The following is a 17788-nucleotide window of genomic DNA, read 5'->3' on the forward strand; positions in this document are numbered from 1 at the left end:
TTAGGTATAGTTGTCCTTTAGCCCACTGATGTACCAGAGGATTAGCTATTCTAGGCTTTCCCCTTCCTATTAAGATTTTACTGGAAGTATATTTCTGTTAAGCCTCAAGAGATGGAAGGGAGCTAAGCAGAGCCACTCTCTGCTAAATACCTCCTGCTAATGAATGATGTGAGGGAGCAGCCTGATATTGTGTGATTAAAATGTGTAATTGTGACATACACGTCCGATACTTTTCCTCTCTTTTCCGTAATCATCCCCATGAAGCACAAGAGGAGCCACGGGCAGGAACACGGTATTTGTTTTGTCCTTATGCCGTCTGACTGCGCTTTTGCTGATCCCGTAGATGAGGATCCTGCTGGGGAGCTGCGCAGTTGCTGTCTCAGCGGTTTCACGCGGCTCCTCCGTCAGATTGCGTCAGGTCCCGGCGTGGAAGCGGAGGGAGCCCATGGTGTAATGCAGCCGCGAGCCGCGCTTCTGCGCTCTGCAGCAGTGATTAATTGCAGGTTTGGGAGAACAATTAGCTGCAAGTAGCCTTTTGCCATGGCAGGGAAGACAGCGGGAAGCAGAGGCTGCCCTAAGGGTGCTCAGGTTTGCCCAAGTACTTTTCAGGGAGTTTTGAAAGGCTTTTAGTGATCGCTCTTAACGATGGATGCGACTGCTCCTTACCTGAGCTTTGCTCTATGGGCTTCATGCGGATGGAAAGAGCGTCTGTCTTGAGGACAGACACACGGGTGCTCTTGGGAGCACGTGGACACTTGAGCGTTTCTGGTGTGTGTTGAGATGTTCTCTGGCTGGTGCCGCTTGTATCCCAAGGGGCAAAGTTTCCCCTTGTGCAGCCCAGATGTTGCTCTCTCTACTAAATGAAGTCTGCTTTTTTTAGTTTATTTTCCTTTAAAAAGGAAGGGAAGGATAAGTAGAGTCATTTCTATACTTCACGCTAGGAAGTCGCTCCTGCCTGCCGAAGAGCTGTGCCAGTCGCTGTCGCTGCTGCTGCTCACGTGGAACGCCACAGGAAAGGAGAAAAAAGGCCACCTGTCATTGTCCAACTCCTGCCTCATCAAAGATTTAAATGCACGGCCTCTGTCACCTCTGCCAGCCTCATCAGTAGGTTTGGTTTGCTGTCACCTCACAGGATGAATGATGTCCCTGTGGAGGTGGCACCCAGCGAGCTGTTTGTTAACACGCCGCGCAGGGATCTAGGATGGCAACCTCGGGCTGAGGTTATCTCCTCGCCTTGACACTGAGTGAGTTATGAGCTAATAGCACTTTATTAAAATAGTATTTTGTATTGGAGAGCAAATCTAAGAGCAGATGGATTAGCAGGCAATCCATCACTCCCAATCTGTGCCACTGCCAGCTGAAACGCCTTCTCTGTGCTTCAGCATTGCAGCTGGGAGACAGATTTATAACGTGGTCATCTATCTATCCTCAGTTGCCATCCATTAATGTATTTACTTTTGGCTGTGATACACGGGGAGGAAAGTTCCGTTGTGCACATCCAAGGATGCGAACGCCGCACACTCAGCAGCGTGTCCCGAGCTGCAGGGCTTTGGGGAGACAGGAGGTTCCGCAGGAAATGTTTCTCTGCAAACCTGTGTTTGTGTTTTGAACACCGATTCTTTTATAATCCATTGTCCGTGGCTGTTTCCATTTTATTGCGATGTCCTCCAGCTCTTGCCCTAAGTCTAATTGTTCTCACCTAACACAAGGCAGATCATTTGTCTCTGCTGCTGGCCAATTTTTACCCCCAAACATAGCTGGATATGGCAGTGCCTGGAAGTCTCAGTCAGTTCCATGACAACGGCTCCCTGCCTTGCTGCCTGGCTGGGTTTTCTCCTCTCCTGCTGCTGTGGGTTTTATTCCTGCTGGGGGGGTTTCTTTGCTTGGCTGTTGGGTTATTGTATTGCCGCTCTGCTTTCACACGGTGTCTCCACCAAGCCTGAGCGAGCTGTGCCCAGATTTACCCAGGCTTGTGGAACAGCTCGTGCATCAGCATCTCTGCACAGAAGGAGCGAGTCCCACTCGGTGTCAGACTCGCTCTGTTTGGGTCTGTGTGGTCCCATTCCAGGACAGAAAAGAGCAGAATGAAGAACACAAAAGGACTGGTTCATGGTGCTGTAGGATGGAAAATGAGCTCAGGTCTCCATGCCTAAGCCCTGCACCCTGCGGCAGGAGAGACCCAAACTCCAGGGGAAGCTTGCATGCAGAATTTGCTTTTAACATTAAAATGTTTATCTTCTTTTTAAATCAGTTTTGGACCTTAGAGCTTCCCCGTGAGTGGGAGACAAGCAGGGTAAGATCTGGGACAGCGTCTGATGATGTAACACAATCTGGGGGAGACCGCAGAGCCGTTCTCCATCGCTGGGCGCTGGGCACGGCTCCTCCCGCCCCATTCGAGCCCTGTTGGCGCCTCCTCCTCTCCGAACCCCGTCCTACCCGGTGACTGCAGCCTCGGCCCCAGGAGCATCGTTCGCTTCGAAGGGTTGGAAAAAACACTCAGATCCAAAACATGCAAAAAACTATTTTACTGACAAACAGCAAAGGACGGGCTTAGTTTCAGGAGCTGAACCGGTTACCTATTATACAAACATTTTATTGAAAGGGAAGGAATGGCTGAAATACACTCACTCGTTGACCCAAATAAAATCACAGTGTGCTTTTTCTATTGCCTCCCCTACCCCCAAGCGCTCGCGGCCTTCGGCTGCTCCCAGTAGCTTCAGCACAGCGTTGTCACGACTCCCAGCAAACTGGAGGTGACATTTGCTTGTGCGAGTGCATTTAATAAAAAAATTAGCCATTATTGCTTTTCAACCACAGTAGAAGAGAATATTCTATGATTAGACTCGGAGCGGAGTATAATCTCTCTCTGTTAGTATCATCATGTTGTACCTCTTCCTGCCTGACGCATGCAAAATTGGTTTGAGTGCAGAAACAAAAAGGGTCAGCAATCAGGGAAAAGAGCAATCCCAAGTTTTGTTCCTGTGTTCTCATTAATCTTCCTAACCCGTGTGCTCTGTCTTGCAAGGGTTTCCAGTGTCACTGGTGTCACCCCTCCATGGACATCCCAGGGCGCAGAGGGACCAAAACCAGTGACCCCGCTGGAAAAGGAATGAGTGCGAATGGACGGGAGGTGCTGGAGAAGGGGAACAGGTACTGGAGAAGGGGAACAGGCTTTGTGCAGCGAACACGCGGTGGCACACGCGGATATCAACACTCAGACGCCCACTGACACACACACAACAACTGGAAGGGTGTCCTGAGAGCCTGGACTCGCTCTAGAGCTTCTTCCCCCTGCTCCTCTGCTTCCTCCTGTGCCCCAACAGCCACACACATGGAGGCTGCAGGTCTGGCTTTTTAGTTTTCTTTCTTTTTTTCCTTCTTCAGTAAGTTCGTTTGCTTCTTCGTACTCTCCTGGGCACCAGAGTGACGGGGAATTCTCACCTCCATCCTAAGATAGAACCAGTGGTCCCAGCCTCACCGATCATGCCCTGTCTGTCCCCACCTGCATCTCCTGTCACTGGATTGTACACCTGTGTCACCAGCATTGGAAAACGTTCGATCCCAATGTCCTTCTGTTTGTACCCGATGCTCTAGTAGTAGAATTACACCCAGAGGTACTCTGGGAGCTTCTCTCGGCTGTTTCTGTCTCCAAGGATGGAGACTCCACAACTTCTCTGACAACCTGTCCCCGTGCTTGGTCACCCACACAGTAGAAAAATGTTTGCTGATGTTCAAAGAGTCTCCTGTGTTTCAGTTTGTGCCCATCGTCTCCGGACACCGCTGGAAAGAGCCTGGCTCTGTCCTCCTTGCACCTTTCCTTCAGATATTTATACACATTGATCCCCCTGAGCTTTCTGTTCTCTAGACTGACCAGTCCCAGCTCCCTCAGCCTTTCCTCAGAGCAGAGATGCTTCAGTCCTCCATCATCTTCATGGCTCTTTTCAGCATCCCTTTTTGTCAGGGATTCTCTTCTCCCAGCGAAGTGCAACTGGAAAATGAGGTAGAAAGTAGCAGTGAGAGTAACTAAAACCGCCCCACCGTGCTGTGGACGCCTGGGATGCGCATTCTGGGCTCTCTTCTGGTCTTTTACTGGTTATTGACAGGTGCTGCCAGATACTTCAGCAAAGACGGGCCAGTTGGTGTGTCCCTGGCTGGCTCAAGGGGTAGCTGAGCAGTAAGATGACACGATGGATGGATGGATGGTTGGTTGGATGGATGGATGGTTGGATGGATGGTTGGATGGATGATGGATGGATGGATGGATGGATGGATGGATGGATGGATGGATGGATGGAATCACAGGACACATCTTCTCAAACTGTTCTGGCTTTGGGATCTTCCTTTCAGCAGTTGCTTGTAAGTGGCTTCTTGGATTTAAAGAAGGAGCTGCTGGTTGATGCGGTGGATTTCACCAGCCTCTGCTTCCCCACACCTTTTCTTTGCCGCAGATCCCAACCACCAGCACGCACCCATGGGCTGTGCGGGCGGCCAAACACGGGCTCCTCGCACCAGAACTGCGGGAGAACATTTCCATGTCAATCCCAGCTCTGAGAACTGGCACATCCAGATTTAAGCTCTGTCTCTGCTCTAAAAATAGCCCCTCCTGAAGCAGCACAAAATTCCCTCCCACTATCGAATTCCGCAGGATCCTCCCTCAAAGCATCTGGCGGGTGAGCGCTCAGCCTTGGTGACACTTCCCACTCCTTTGTCCCCACGGAGCTGCCACCACAGACGCAGCTGGAAGCTTCACAGCCCCGTGTTCTCTTCCCCAGGTTCTAACCAGCATCTCGTCCAGCCCTGACCTTGCCGTGTCCCCTCCCTGATGCCAGAGTCACTTTCTCCCACCTGAACCTTCTGTGTTTGGGGCTGTTGCTGGGTTTGGGTTTTGCTGTTGTTCTTTCTGTGGGTTGGGTTTTTTGAGGTTTCTTTTATATATTTTTGTGTGTGTGAAGACTGGATCAGAGGCAAGAGAACAACAAACAAGTCAACACTAGCACGTCTCAGACAATTAAACGAGGAGAAAACACCCCCACAACCAGACGAAAGCAGAACGAACACACGCACAGGAGAAGACGACGGTGCAAGGGCGGACTTGACAGAGACCCGAGCTGCGACAACAGGGGCGACCGCGCTGGGACGAGACAGCACGACGACGTCGGGCGGCGCTGGGACGGCTCCCATCGAGCAGAGCCGGGAGGGACGGGACGGGGACACGGTGTCACGCAGAGAGCAGCTGCCTCTTCTGCTCATTAGGTACTAACAGGTGGCTGCAGACATCACAGCCACGGGGGGTCCGGAGTGACAGACAGTCGCGCAGACAGACGTGAGTACAGACCGGGCAGTTGTTTAGGTCCAGACAGAAACTGAGGCTCAAAGAGGCACCAGGGACTAGCAAAGGTGGGAATGGCAGAAAATTGGATATTGGGCTCTTGGCCAGTTTTGGGGCTTGTACAGAACTGAATTGATCCCGGGCAGAGGAAACAAGGAAAACAAATTTAAAAGGACACGGAAGCTGGAGCAGGGAGTCATGGTGTCCTTCTCCCTTCACAGACATCGCAATCAAACCATAGGAGGCCATTGACAGAGTCAAGGAACCCATAGAAGAAATCAGCAGTTCCTGATAATATTAATCATCTGCTTGTTCTGGATGTTTCCCCCACTTAAGCACAAGCCCACTCGATACCAAATGAGGAATGAAGGAGAAATGATGGGGATTCAGGGCTACCAACTGAAATTCTTGGGGCTAACGTCTCCTTCCCTTATTCCGCTCGGTAAGAATCTCTGCACTGCAGCTGCTCAACATCTGCACAGCAATGTGCTCCGGGCACGTTTGCTGCTCTCCCCCAGCAGAACACGACGCTACGGGAACCAGACACCACCCCGCTGTCCCCCTGCTTTATCAAACAATATTCCTCTAGATAATACTGGAAGTACCGGAGGTCTCTGCCTATGGAGGTTGGTTCCAGACACTTGCCAGCTGCCTCGAACCCCACACCTAAGCTGCGACCAGGGGAAGCAAAGGCAAAACCACGTTAGAGCATCCTCGTACTTTGATTCAACCCATCCTTGGGATGCTGGGTCTGTGGGTGAGTTTGGCGTCAGGCCCACGTCTCGCCGTGTTCCTCAAGCCAAGCCCAGTGACGGGCTGTTTCAGGTCGGAGCAGCGACATGGGAAAAGAGGTGGATGTTCTTGTGCGGGAGGAGTGAGAACATTAACAGGACCCGCTCGATACATCGTCAGTGTTTCTGGGGTGGTATCAACCGGGGTCTCGGGCTCCCCCACTAAGAAGAGCAGGGAGAGCAGCTCGTTTCTCCCCAGCAAAGAGCAGGGAGCGTTTATGAGCAGAGGGGTGGGATCAGGGTACAAATCAGCTCTAACACCATTCAACTCAATCCACTTCTCCCCACACAGCAGAAGCAGCCCCTCTCCATTAGAGAAGAATTACCAGCACCGACACCAGCAGGGTACCGTCAGTATAAAAGTGGTGTAAACCAGTCAGCCCCAGCCCTGTTAAACAAACTCATACCTTGTGGTACTGCTCCCCTGGTACAAAGCTTTCCTGGATTGCTTAAGGCAGGTTTCAGTGTATAGCAACGCAAAGAACAAATCCATTATATATTCCCAGGACTTCCTTCCCCCACAGCGACTCCCAAAACCCACGAACCAAAGCAGAGGGGCTGCTGTGCCTCCAACCCCCTGCCCACAGTCTCCATCCAAACCTGCGGCCAGCCAAGCCATTCCAGAAACAGGAGGAACAGAGCGGAGCAAAACCAAGCCGAGGGACCAAAGAAATGGGGGGGTCGAGCTCTTGGATGAGAAATTCTGCATCTTCTTCATGTTGTCCCGCCTCCATACCCGTGGCCAACATTCCCCACGGGGTGGCTGGGCGTGCAGGACAGCGCGAATGCCGGGAAACGGGGGCGGAAATATAATGCAAATCTCTTTTCTCTTTTTTTTTTGTTTGTTTTTGTTTGTCTGCTTTTTACATATGTACACAAGTCTGACAATAAAACGTGGAACACAGTGCAATGTCTTGGCTGCGTAGCATCCAGGACTGGCTTAGTTGTGCATGGTGGTGTGCCACAGGGACACCCGCGTGGGGAAATAAAACCGTGTCCTTCCACAGGGGAGCAACCAGGAGCTGCTCCCGGGCAGAAGAGCAGAGTCCTTGTCTGAGCGCTCACTGCAGTCTCTGGGGGGGAGGACGATCCTCAGAGGTGCCGTGGGCTCGGGTGCCCGTTATGGTACAGCTTCTGTTTGATGTGCACCATGTTCCCGGTCGCCTCCTCGTACTGCCTGTGGTGACGTTTTCTGAACTCCTTCAGGTTACAAAATTTGGGAATCCACGACCAGGAATTGTCTGGAAGGCAGAAAGGAGAAGGAAGGTGAGGGATTCCAGGTGTGTTCTCCTGCCTTGCCCTGCACGCAAACCAGGCTCAGCCCACGAACCTTCCCCTGTAGCAACATTTTGGCTGCCATTCACTTTTGTGAGAGCTTTGGGTCATTCCACACTGAAACACACACAGCCCGGCCCCACCAAGGAGAATCTGAAACTCCCAGCGATCTATAGACTGTGTAAAGTTGAATTATTGCCATTATTGGTACGTGTCTGCTCTGACCAGCACTGCAGCTACTATGGAGCGCAACTGGATGTCTGAGCTCCCATAGAATATCTTCTATTTTAAGAAATCTCTTCCATCGGGAAGGAGCTATAGGTTATTCTAACAGACCAAAATTGAAGCTGATCGGGCCACAGCGTGACATTGAGTCATTGCTAAGTGGTGCTCTTGTCTTTCAGACAGTGCAGTATTTTGTATAACCCCCCACCCCGCACAGCCACAGGCACCGTTTCTATCTTTAGAAGGAAATTTCAGCCTGGGTACTCATTCAATGAAGAAATAGGTAAGGGCTTATTGCCTTTAAAATGACTACATTTGCATAGTTGATTTGAATGAAGAGGAAACACATAAAAGCTCAACATTCATTACTTTGCACAGTATATTGGACACCCCCTTCTTAAAGCCTTTGAATATGCACACACGGGGAGAGTTAAAAATGAAAGGAAAAAAAAAGGATATTTCAGCTTAAATACTAAATTAATTACTAGCACTGCCCTGTGTTACTAAAAATAAAAATCTACGCAGTATTCAATCGCAAGGAGGGAGGTTGGATGGCGATAGCGTGTCTGTGGGTCTGTAATGAGAGGCGAGAGCTGGGAAGAGCAATATTGCTGCTCTCACTACGGCGTCTCCCCCAGCCCGGCTGAATTCGGCAGCGGGACGAGACCACGGCGGGGACCGAGCCAAACCGCTGTCACCGGCCCCCGGTCGGCTCCGTCCCTCCCGTCTCGCTGGAAAATGTGACAGTTTGCCTGGAAATGGCCTCGAGAGAGCCCTGGATCAAAACTGCCCCAGCGGGCTTGGGGAGACTAATGAAAGATTAATATCGTTTTGAGCCGAGCATTCAGAGAGAGTCTGCTTCCCTGATTGGAATTTCTGACAGGTGATTTAACAGACACCGTCAGAGTCGGAGAGGGTGAGATTTGTAGGTAGTACAATGGAATTTCAAGTCATTCAGTATTTTAATAGCTTTTCTGTCTTTTTCTCCCCTCCAACAATCGAAGTCAATGGGACATCCATGCAAAGAGGGGCAGCGGGGCCTCTGAAGGAGCCTCTGGTGGTTGTGTTAGTTCAGGCTACACAGAATCAAAGAATCACACAGAATCCCAGAATGTCAGGGGTTGAAGGGCCCTGGAAAGCTCACCCAGTGCAATCCCCCCATGGAGCAGGAACACCCAGCTGAGGTTACACAGGAAGGTGTCCAGGCGGGTTGGAATGTCTGCACAGAAGGAGACTCCACAACCCCCCTGGGCAGCCTGGGCCAGGCTCTGCCACCCTCACTGGGAAAATGTTTCTTCTTAAATTTAAGTGGAACCTCTTGTGTTGCAGTTTGAACCCATTGCCCCTTGTCCTGTCACTGGTTGTCACCGAGAAGAGCCTGGCTCCATCCTCCTGACACTCCCCCTTTATAGATCTGTAAACATTAAGGAGTCACCCCTCAGTCTCCTCCAGCTCCAGAGCCCCAGCTCCCCCATCTATCAGCCTGGCTACGGGTGAAGATGTCGCTTTATCAACCAGCCCTTTGCAGCACGTCCTTGACGCTTCCCAAAGCAGAACCCTCAGGATGAGCATCCTTGGCCATTTCCACGTAGATATTGCTGTTTTCCAAAGCCAGGGCAGAGCGGGGAGCCCGGGGGCTGCACTTACCATACCGCCGGCTGGTTCTCCAGGCCCGCACTGCGTAGTGGAGAACCCCGTCCATCCACACCAGAAACCAGCTTATACAAAAGCCCAGCAAAAGTCCCAGCATCAGATCGATCTCTTGCTTGGTTACATTGTCAGTCACAAAGTAATTCTCCGAGGAGTCCACCACCGACTGGTCCCCGTCATACGGAATAACATAATGGACGTGATGCCTGTTGCGGGGAATAGAAACGGGGAAAAGCATCAGTGCGTTTATTTCCCATCCAGTGCCTGTTCTTGTGGCCAGGGGCTGATTTAACACAACTCCATCGAGTTTCTACCAACATCCCCAGGAACAGAAGTGCTGTCTTGGCTTTTTGTGCTTTTGTCAGCGGAGGAATTGGCAAGAGAGCGAGATAGAAAAGGATAAAAACCCGAACCCACGCCTGGAACTCGAGTCGCATCCCTGACACTCGGGCTCTCTGTGCCTAAGTTCGTCATCTGTAAAACGGGAGATAATATTAAGGACAGCATGAGGTTGGAGGGGTCACCCCTCCAGAGGCATAAAGGGCAGCACAGCACTCGTGTTGGCGGGCAGAGGTTAATAACACTTTCCTCCTGTGAGTACACACAGTGTGAGGGTTGAGAGCGCAGCCCTGCGAGTGCAATCACAGCGTCCTGCTCGTGCGGTTACAAACTCCCCTGCCGTGCAGCACCAGCAGCTTCACAGCGCTTGCCCAAGCTGTTCTGCTTCATGTCCCGTCTCTCAGAACAAAATAGAACTTTCTTTGGTTGGAAAAGACCTTTAAGATCATCGGTCTGACTGTTAACCAAGTCCACCTCGCCTACATGGAACGTTCCAGCTGTTACTCCCGTGTTCAAAGGACCATGTTGCTCAAAGCCCAGCGGCCGGGAGAACCGTAGCGTTCCCCGGTGAGATGTTCACAGCCATGGGGAAGCACTTGGAAGCACATGGTGAATTCACCGTCCTGGGGCAGCAGAGGGCAGGGACCCCGCAGCGCTCCTGGGAAACTCACGCGAGCTCCCCGACCATCTCAGGTTCTCACCGGGGTGGTTTGGGCCCCCACAGGCGCATCCCCAGCGCTCACAGCCCGAGGCCAGGACACAGTTCCATGGGTTCTCCCCAGCACCACCCACCCGCACAGCATCCCCCGCACCCGCATCCTCCCGCCCCCACGGACCCGACCCCGCTCCCGCACGCAGCCGAGGACGCAGTCGCCGGAGGCCTCTGAATATGCATGAAGCGCAGGTTGCTCAATAATCACGCCTGAGAAACGTCCAAATATTTACGCAAACAAACCTCCACTCAAAGGAACCTACTGAAAACAGCCCTAATCTCAGACACGGCTTAATGGAGGCACCTGCACCGCAGGCACCGGCTCCCGGCACGTAGGGCTGGCACACAACCTGGTGCCGTGGCACAGGGGGTGGGAAGCAGCAGAGCAGCTTTGCAGAAGGGAAAAAGGCAAATCTCACACATCCCATGTGCCACGCGTCCCCAGTCACTGTCAGCGATACCCGGCAGGTCCTTAACTTGCTCCCTTTTGCTTCTTGTAGTACAGAAACAGCCTAAGGGCTGAGTCCACAAACACCTCCAGAAGCCTCAACTCCCTGAAATGATTGAGAGCTTGAGTGGCCTCAGCAGGAGCGGAGAACCCGATGTTCTACCTAAAGCCTCCCCGTGCAAAGCATCACTAACCTCTGGGGCTGAGAGAGGCAAAACCTCCCAGACACACCGAGGACAGACCCATTCCTGGGACACGAGTGCGGAGCTCTCTCCACTCACGAGGTGTTTTTTATGGGAGGTCTCAGCTCTGTACTTGAAGAGAGTCCTGGGGTACAGTCCTCCCAGTGCCAAACTCCCCCGGTGCTCAGGAGCAGGGATGTGCCTGCAGCACTTGCATTTCTACACACACACGCAGCACCGGGGGAACACGGGACACTCTCCTCCCATCCTTCACAAGATGTTTTTCCCACCACACGATCTGCTTTTCTCCACCGCTCTTGTTGTCTGCTTGCAGGACGCCGCGGGAAGGGACACGGTCACCTCTGGTCCCCCTCCTGGGCTCAGCTGAGTCCGCATGCCGCAGCGGGGTCTCCTCCAGCTCTCCCGGTCCCCTTGGCCACCGCTGGGCTGAGCGGCACCTTGGGGGCGGCAGGAAGGGCCCGACACCCCCGTGGTGTCTGCAGCTCCTTTCTGCACGCCGAGCCGGCAGCTGCTCTCCTGACGCCAGGTTGGATTTGCTGAGCTGTCCCCAGCCAGACAGCACCTGGCTCGGGTGACAGACTGAAGCTGCTGGGCAGAGGGAGCGCGGCGTTTGTGTCTGTGCATGTGTGCTCCAGCTGGAGCATCTCTGTCCCCTCTCCCAGACTTTGTGGCAAAGGGGGAAAACCTCCTCTCCTGCCTCCCGGGGCAAGCGGAGCGGAGCTGTGGCCAGCACGGCTGGCAAGTCTCACCACGGAGCTGCCCAAAGCGCTATTGTCCCTTCCAGTGACCTTGCGTGCGCGCTGGCTGCTGCAGCCGACACACAGCACCGGAGCCTTGCAAAAAGCGCCGCCGATCCCTTGTTTTAAATGCAAAGAGCCCGTCACCGCCTCTCCACCCTCCGCTCCCCGCGCTGCCGCGGGCATCGCTGGTGCCCTGGCTCAGCTCGGCTCCCTCCCGAGGTGTCCGTCTGTCGGTGGCAGACGTGTCACATCTCTCAGGCTCGCGTTGCAGCTGTCACAACCCGGCTGGACTGACCCGTTCCCCAGCTCCAGCAGGATTTGGGGGGACATGGCGTATCCTCCCCTCCTGACCGCCCCCAAGACGTGGGGCTGCAAGCAGAGTGAGGAGGTGAAGAGCCTCCGTCCTGCATCCCTGTCTGACCTTGCAGCCTCTCTGCAAACACAACAAGCAGCCCAGCACCTCCCAGGGCCATTGCCAGCGCTGCCAGGCTGCAGAGCGCGTGGATGGCACCGCCGCACAGGTGGAAACGTCTCCCCGGGCCCCTCCACGCTGCAGCAGCCCCGGGAAGCAGCCGGTGGCACCGCAGGCTCTCGATGCTCAGGAGATGCACACGCAGCCTGAGACGGGATCAGGCCCAGAGAGCAGGGGTGAAATGTCCCTTGGGCAGAAGGAGGTGACCTGAGGGTTGCCCAGGCTGCTCGGCTGCTGCGTGTTGGCATTTTGGTAAGACTGACACTCAGGCTTTTCCAATCCCGCTCGCAGAGAGAGGCTTTGCCTGGCAGGGAAAGACCTTCCCAAGGTCACTCAGAAGGTCAGTGGCAAGGAGAATACACACCAGAGCTCTCGAGGTCCCTGTCCTTTCCCAGACAGGGAACTTCCAAGCCCCTCGGGATGTTTCGAGGGGTCCTTGCTCCAGGCAGGTGTCACCTGTTCTCTCCAGCTCGCCCTGCTCCCACGGACGCCCTTTGGTGTTTTTCCTTTTGCATGACATCACCCAGCTCCTGATCTGCTGCCAGCGCTCTGCTTCCCGACAGGACCCTTTCCTGGCTGGGACGGAGCCGCTGGGGCTGTGCCACCCTCCTGCAGCCCCGCACGGCCCCGCTCTCCCGGGGACAGGAGCGTCCCGAGGAGGTGGGAACAGACAGTCTAGGCTGCCTGCGAGCCAGAACACAGCGGTTTTAACAGCCTGAACATCTCCAGATGCTGAGGACGGAGGGTGCTAAATGTGGCTGTCACCCCCTCTTCCTCCAGCGAGGAGGCAGATGTTGGGAGAGGAGCCGTCGCCGCCAGCCCAGCACGTCTGCAGGCTCAGCAGCAGCACCAGGTGCCAGGGCCAGCCCTGTCTCTCTGCTGATGTTCTCGCTCCACGCGCCATCATGACATCAGATTCCCTTCCCAAACAACTGCCAGGACTGTTTTCCCCCCGAACAGCTGCGCTTTGGCCTCAGGGCTTCCAACAGGTTTCCCTCCTTGGCTGTAGTGCTGCGGGGAGGGCGGCCGAGTGGGAACGCACCTGTCCAGCCTGACAGCAACACCCCGCCACACAGATCATAGAACCACAGAAGGGTTTGGGTGGAAGGGACCTTAAAGCTCCCCCAGTTGCCCCCTGCCATGAGCAGGGACATCTGCACCAGCTCAGGGTGCTCAGAGCCCCGTCCAGCCTGGCCGGGAATGTCTCCAGGGATGGTTCAGCCACCACCTCTCTGGCCAACCTGGGCCAGGCTCTCACCACCCTCAGGGCAACAATTTCTTCCTCATGTCCAGCCTGAACCTCCCTCCTTTAGTTTAAAACCATCACCCCTTGTCCTACCACAGAAGAGGACATCTGCTCTCACCCACAGCCCAGAGCACGACCCGTCTCAGCTCCCGGAGCTGGACCATTCCTGTGGCAACGGCACCGTCCAGCCCAGGCTCACCCAACTGAAAACAGAGGCTCGGTGGACATTTCTGCTGAACAGACAGCAAACACGCGTCAGCCCTGACCGCCTGTTTCTTTGCAGGGTCGCACAGGCACCCCGGGCAGCATCAGCCCCAGCCCCACGCAGCCGGGCAGCCGTGGGGTCCAGTCCCAGTCCCAGCATCACCCCCAGTCCCACACAGCAGAACCTCCACAAGCACCTTCTCTGTTCTCCCGTGTCCAGCAAGATGCTCCAACAACCTTCATTTATTCTAATTCCTCATTCCATTCCTGCAATATTTACTCATTTTCCCCCCTGCAACACACTGAACTGCAGCCAGTTCCCTCCTCCAAGGGCTCCCTTTGGTTACTGGTAAATTAAGAGGCCTTTATCAGTCCCTGGTACCATTGCTCACAACATGCTCCAGGTCACATCCTTGCCCAGCGCAAGGCAGAATTGCTTATGGCTCGTGCTCTGTGCACTAAACCTGATAGAAGGGACAAAGCACGTTCAGCATCACCTGCCTTTTAAATCAGAAAACTCCAAACAGAGGTGTTCGGGTGGCAGGTTTGGGGATCACAGACCAAACCTGAGCATGAGGCCAAAGTCCCATCATAGTGTGATGCTTCGTGCAAGCGTCAAATACCTCAGAGCATCAACACGTCAGAAATCATGCTCATGCCCAACAAGAGCCCATGCCCAGGAGTGGACGTGGTTGTGCTGTTTCTGATGGCAGGAGCCACCACTTCTACATACCTAAGGCAACTGGTAAACTTGAGGTCCATGCTTGACAATCTGGAAGCTCTTTTGGGCACTTTCTAAGAAATGAGCTATGTCTGGAGAGAGTGCTGTGGTTAATTTATCTGCCTCAACAGCATCTCTGCAGACATAGAGGAGAGAGAAGTGCCCCCGCCACCTCCTCAGTCCTGGGCAGAAGAGACATTCCACTAACACCACCCGTGAGACCTGATGCTCCAGATGATGCTCAAGTCTGTTACCAGTAACCAATTTGCAGCACTGCTGAACACAGCTGTGACAAGTAAAGAGAAAAACAGGTTGAAGAGGCAGAGGAAAACTCTCAAACTAGTGAAAAACATCAAGAAGGCTCAAAAAATTACCTAAGAAAAAGACAGTCCTTGCCAGAAAATAAGTCAAAGACACCGGATATTTATCCACAGCGTTCCTAATTGGCCCTAAGGCAGAGCTGCCCAAGGAGCCGGGTATTGATATTCAGGGTTTGCTCACTAGATCGCTCGGGGCCTGGCTGCGTTTGGCCCTAAAGATGCTGCTTGTGCCTCCTGTGCTGTTCTGGACGGGAGTCTGGGGAGGAACCGTGGGGAGAAAGACACTGGTCGCCTTCGGGAGTGAAGCAGAGCGGAAGGGCAGTTTCCCTTCGTTAAAGGCTGCACATCCCAGTCCCAGCTTTGCTTCCATGTCAGGGGCGCCAGAGGGATGTGACACCTGGGGACGGGATGCAGCTGGTTCCAGAGGCAGCTCCAAGAGCAGAAAAGCTCCATGGAGGTGTTGGCTGTGCCGGGAGGGCTCCCCCAGCCCGGCCTCAGCCGGCACAGCCCCGGGCTGCTTTACTGCCCCAGCCCAGAAACTCTCCCGCAGGCACGAGCGACTGAGGCCTCGAGGAGCGTGGGAACAGGATCCCAAACAACAGTCCCGTGGAGAAGAGCGAAATCCAGCTCCCCACAGCTCGGTCCCCAGGCTCTAACCCGGCCAAAGTCGAGCACCTCAGCGATGACACGCAGCACAAGGAGTGCTACGCTGCTCAGGAGGATTGAGCATCATTGCCAAAGAGCCGTGCAGAGAGGCAGGTATTTGTCCAGCCATAAACTTGCACACAGCAGAGACATTGCTCCTTGCACAGAACCCATCCTGATGCTCTCAGGTTATTCAGCGCTCCAGAAAAGCACAGACCTCGGTGTGCTCTGTCCAGAATCATTACAACTCTCAGGAGAAAAGCCACAGAGAATTAAAAGCTGATCAAAGATTACGAAGCCTCAAAGTGACACTGTCCTAGACAGCAACACTCCTTCCTGGGCACAGATCTGCTCGGTTCTCCAAACCCCGTTCCATTTAAAAACCACCAACCGCAACAGCCAGACCACAAACACTCTGAGAAGCAACACAGCCCAGTGACAACAAAGGCAAAATGACAAGCGTCTAAATGAAAGTTACTCACTTTCCCAGGGCTCACAGATGCATATACACAAGCATGGGCACAAAGGAAAATGGGCTTCCAGGCCCACAGAAAACCCTTTTTCTGAGGAGAAGAAAAATACACAAAAAAGCAAACGTGTGTTCATGCAGGAGCTGCTGAGGAAGGTGAGACACAGCCAGAATGCAAACATGGGAGTCCAGCCAGCAGCAGGCGGCCCTGGCCACCGCCTCGCTGTGCCTTCAGAGAGGGGGTGGGAAGGGGCTGGGGGCAGCAGAGGAGCCGCTGCAGGTCACTTACCTGCCACAGTTGCAGTGACAAACTCGGTCTTCCCCTCGCAGATGCGGTAAGATGTAATTGTGAAATCTGTCCAACAACGCATTCATGTCCATCAAGCAAGCTATTGCCTGTAAGAGCCCATAACCAAGGCATCTGGTCAACTCTGGATGATGGAATAAAACATTGACTCTAGTTTGATTGCCAAAGACTGAAGCGGTCATAAATAAAATAATCTGGGGTGTTTAACGGGGCACACACACATGCACACACACACACGGAGGTGCACGGGCGAAGGGACAGAGCGGGGGGAGGGCGGAATGGAGGGGAGGGAGATAAGCAAAATCTCTTACCATAACGATAGAGGCGCCCAGGATCATGAAAATCATGGTGTTTGCATTCATGGACATCAAGAGGGAATTGCCAGCGGTCGGGTCCGTCCGCCCCCAGCCCGCGGACGGCGAGCGGCGGCCGCGCTATTCCGCAGAGCCCAGCCCGGGGCGCATCGCGCTCGGCCCCGCTCGCTGCGGTGCGGCGGGGGGCGAAGGGGCGGCGGGGCGCCCCCCGCGCACACCCGCGCTCCCCCGGGCCGGGGCTGCCGCGGGCTCCCGAGCCCTCCCCGTTTTACTTTTTTATTTTTCTAGGACAAACGTGACAGGTGAAAAAAAAAATATATAATATATATATATATATCTATATATGTATATATATATATCCCTTTCCGGCGGCCTCAGCCGAGGGAGGTGCGCCACGTCTCCGGGAGCGGGCACACACCGCCACAAGCACAGCCCTTCATGCAGCAATTGGAAAGCGAGCCAGCCAAAACCAGGGGGGGGATAGAGGGGGAGGTTGGGGGAGGAGGAGGCAGGCTGCAAAAATCACCCAGTCCGGGGGAGCCTCATTGCATCCTCTTCCCCGACCCTCCCCAAAATCAGCCCCCTCCCATTGGGTGCACAAAAAAAATAATAACCTAAACCCCAAACCACCACCCCCCCTAAAAATAACCCACCCTCCCGGCTCGGGGCTGCGTGTCCCCGCTGCTGGGAGCCCCCGGCCCAGCCCCTCCCGGGCCCGGGGGGAGGGATGCGGGATGCAGCGGGGAGATGCGCCCAGGCAGAGCCGGCCGCCCCCTCCCCAGCCCGGGCATTTACCTACGTGGGGAGGCGCTGCTCCGGGAGCGGCTCATTGCGAGCGACAGCAGCAGCAGCGACAGCTCTGCGGACCTGCCCTTGCGGGGCTTCTCCCGCCTCGCCGCCGCACGCTTTTCCCCAGCGAAACCCCGGCGGCAGCGGCGCTTGGCCGCATTTTGAATCCCACACGCCATCCTCACCCCGCCCTTCCTCCCGCCCGGGGTCGGCCCCGTCTTCCTCGCATCCCGGAGGGACCACGGGCCGGCCGGGCGGTGCGGGGGGGACCCGGGAGCCCCGAACTCCGCCGCGCCCCCGCGCTTCCCACGGCACCTCCCTCCTTCCCCAAACCACGGCCCCTCCAGGGGGGTCCCCCAGCCGTGTGCCCCCGCCTGGCCCGGGTCCTGCGCCCATCCCGGGGAGGATGCCCGAAGGGGCACCCCAAGGCGGCTGGGGGTGCCCGGCTCTTCTCTGAGGGTGTTTGCAGCAGAACTGGGAGCAATTCCCACCTCCACCAAGGATCTCGGCTCCCTGAGTGATGCAGACACAGAAGACGCGCTCGTTTTTGTGGCAGAAGCGAAATTACCCCCCCTACAACTTCATCCCG

General features: G+C 54.8%; 1 protein-coding gene across 3 annotated transcripts; it reads right to left on the bottom strand.

The window, feature by feature from the left end:
* Positions 1-5403: 5403 nt before the first annotated feature.
* TMEM240 (transmembrane protein 240) lies at positions 5404-17353 on the bottom strand (the record flags this gene model as incomplete). Of its 3 annotated transcripts, none has more annotated exons than XM_082069996.1 (5): positions 5404-7361; positions 9268-9476; positions 16079-16185; positions 16408-16694; positions 17206-17353. In XM_082069996.1, 4 exons carry the CDS (start codon positions 16462-16464, stop codon positions 7213-7215), a joined length of 522 nt encoding a protein of 173 aa, XP_081926122.1. In that variant the 3' UTR covers positions 5404-7212. The 3 variants fall into 3 exon arrangements, with proteins under 3 accessions (XP_081926122.1, XP_081926123.1, XP_081926121.1); XM_082069997.1 differs by having other exon boundaries at positions 16079-16220; positions 17206-17352; XM_082069995.1 differs by lacking the exons at positions 16408-16694; positions 17206-17353 and having other exon boundaries at positions 16079-16278.
* Positions 17354-17788: the final 435 nt, after the last annotated feature.

Source organism: Streptopelia decaocto (assembly GCF_964273445.1).
Source record: "Streptopelia decaocto genome assembly, chromosome: 20".
Lineage (NCBI taxonomy): Eukaryota > Metazoa > Chordata > Aves > Columbiformes > Columbidae > Streptopelia > Streptopelia decaocto.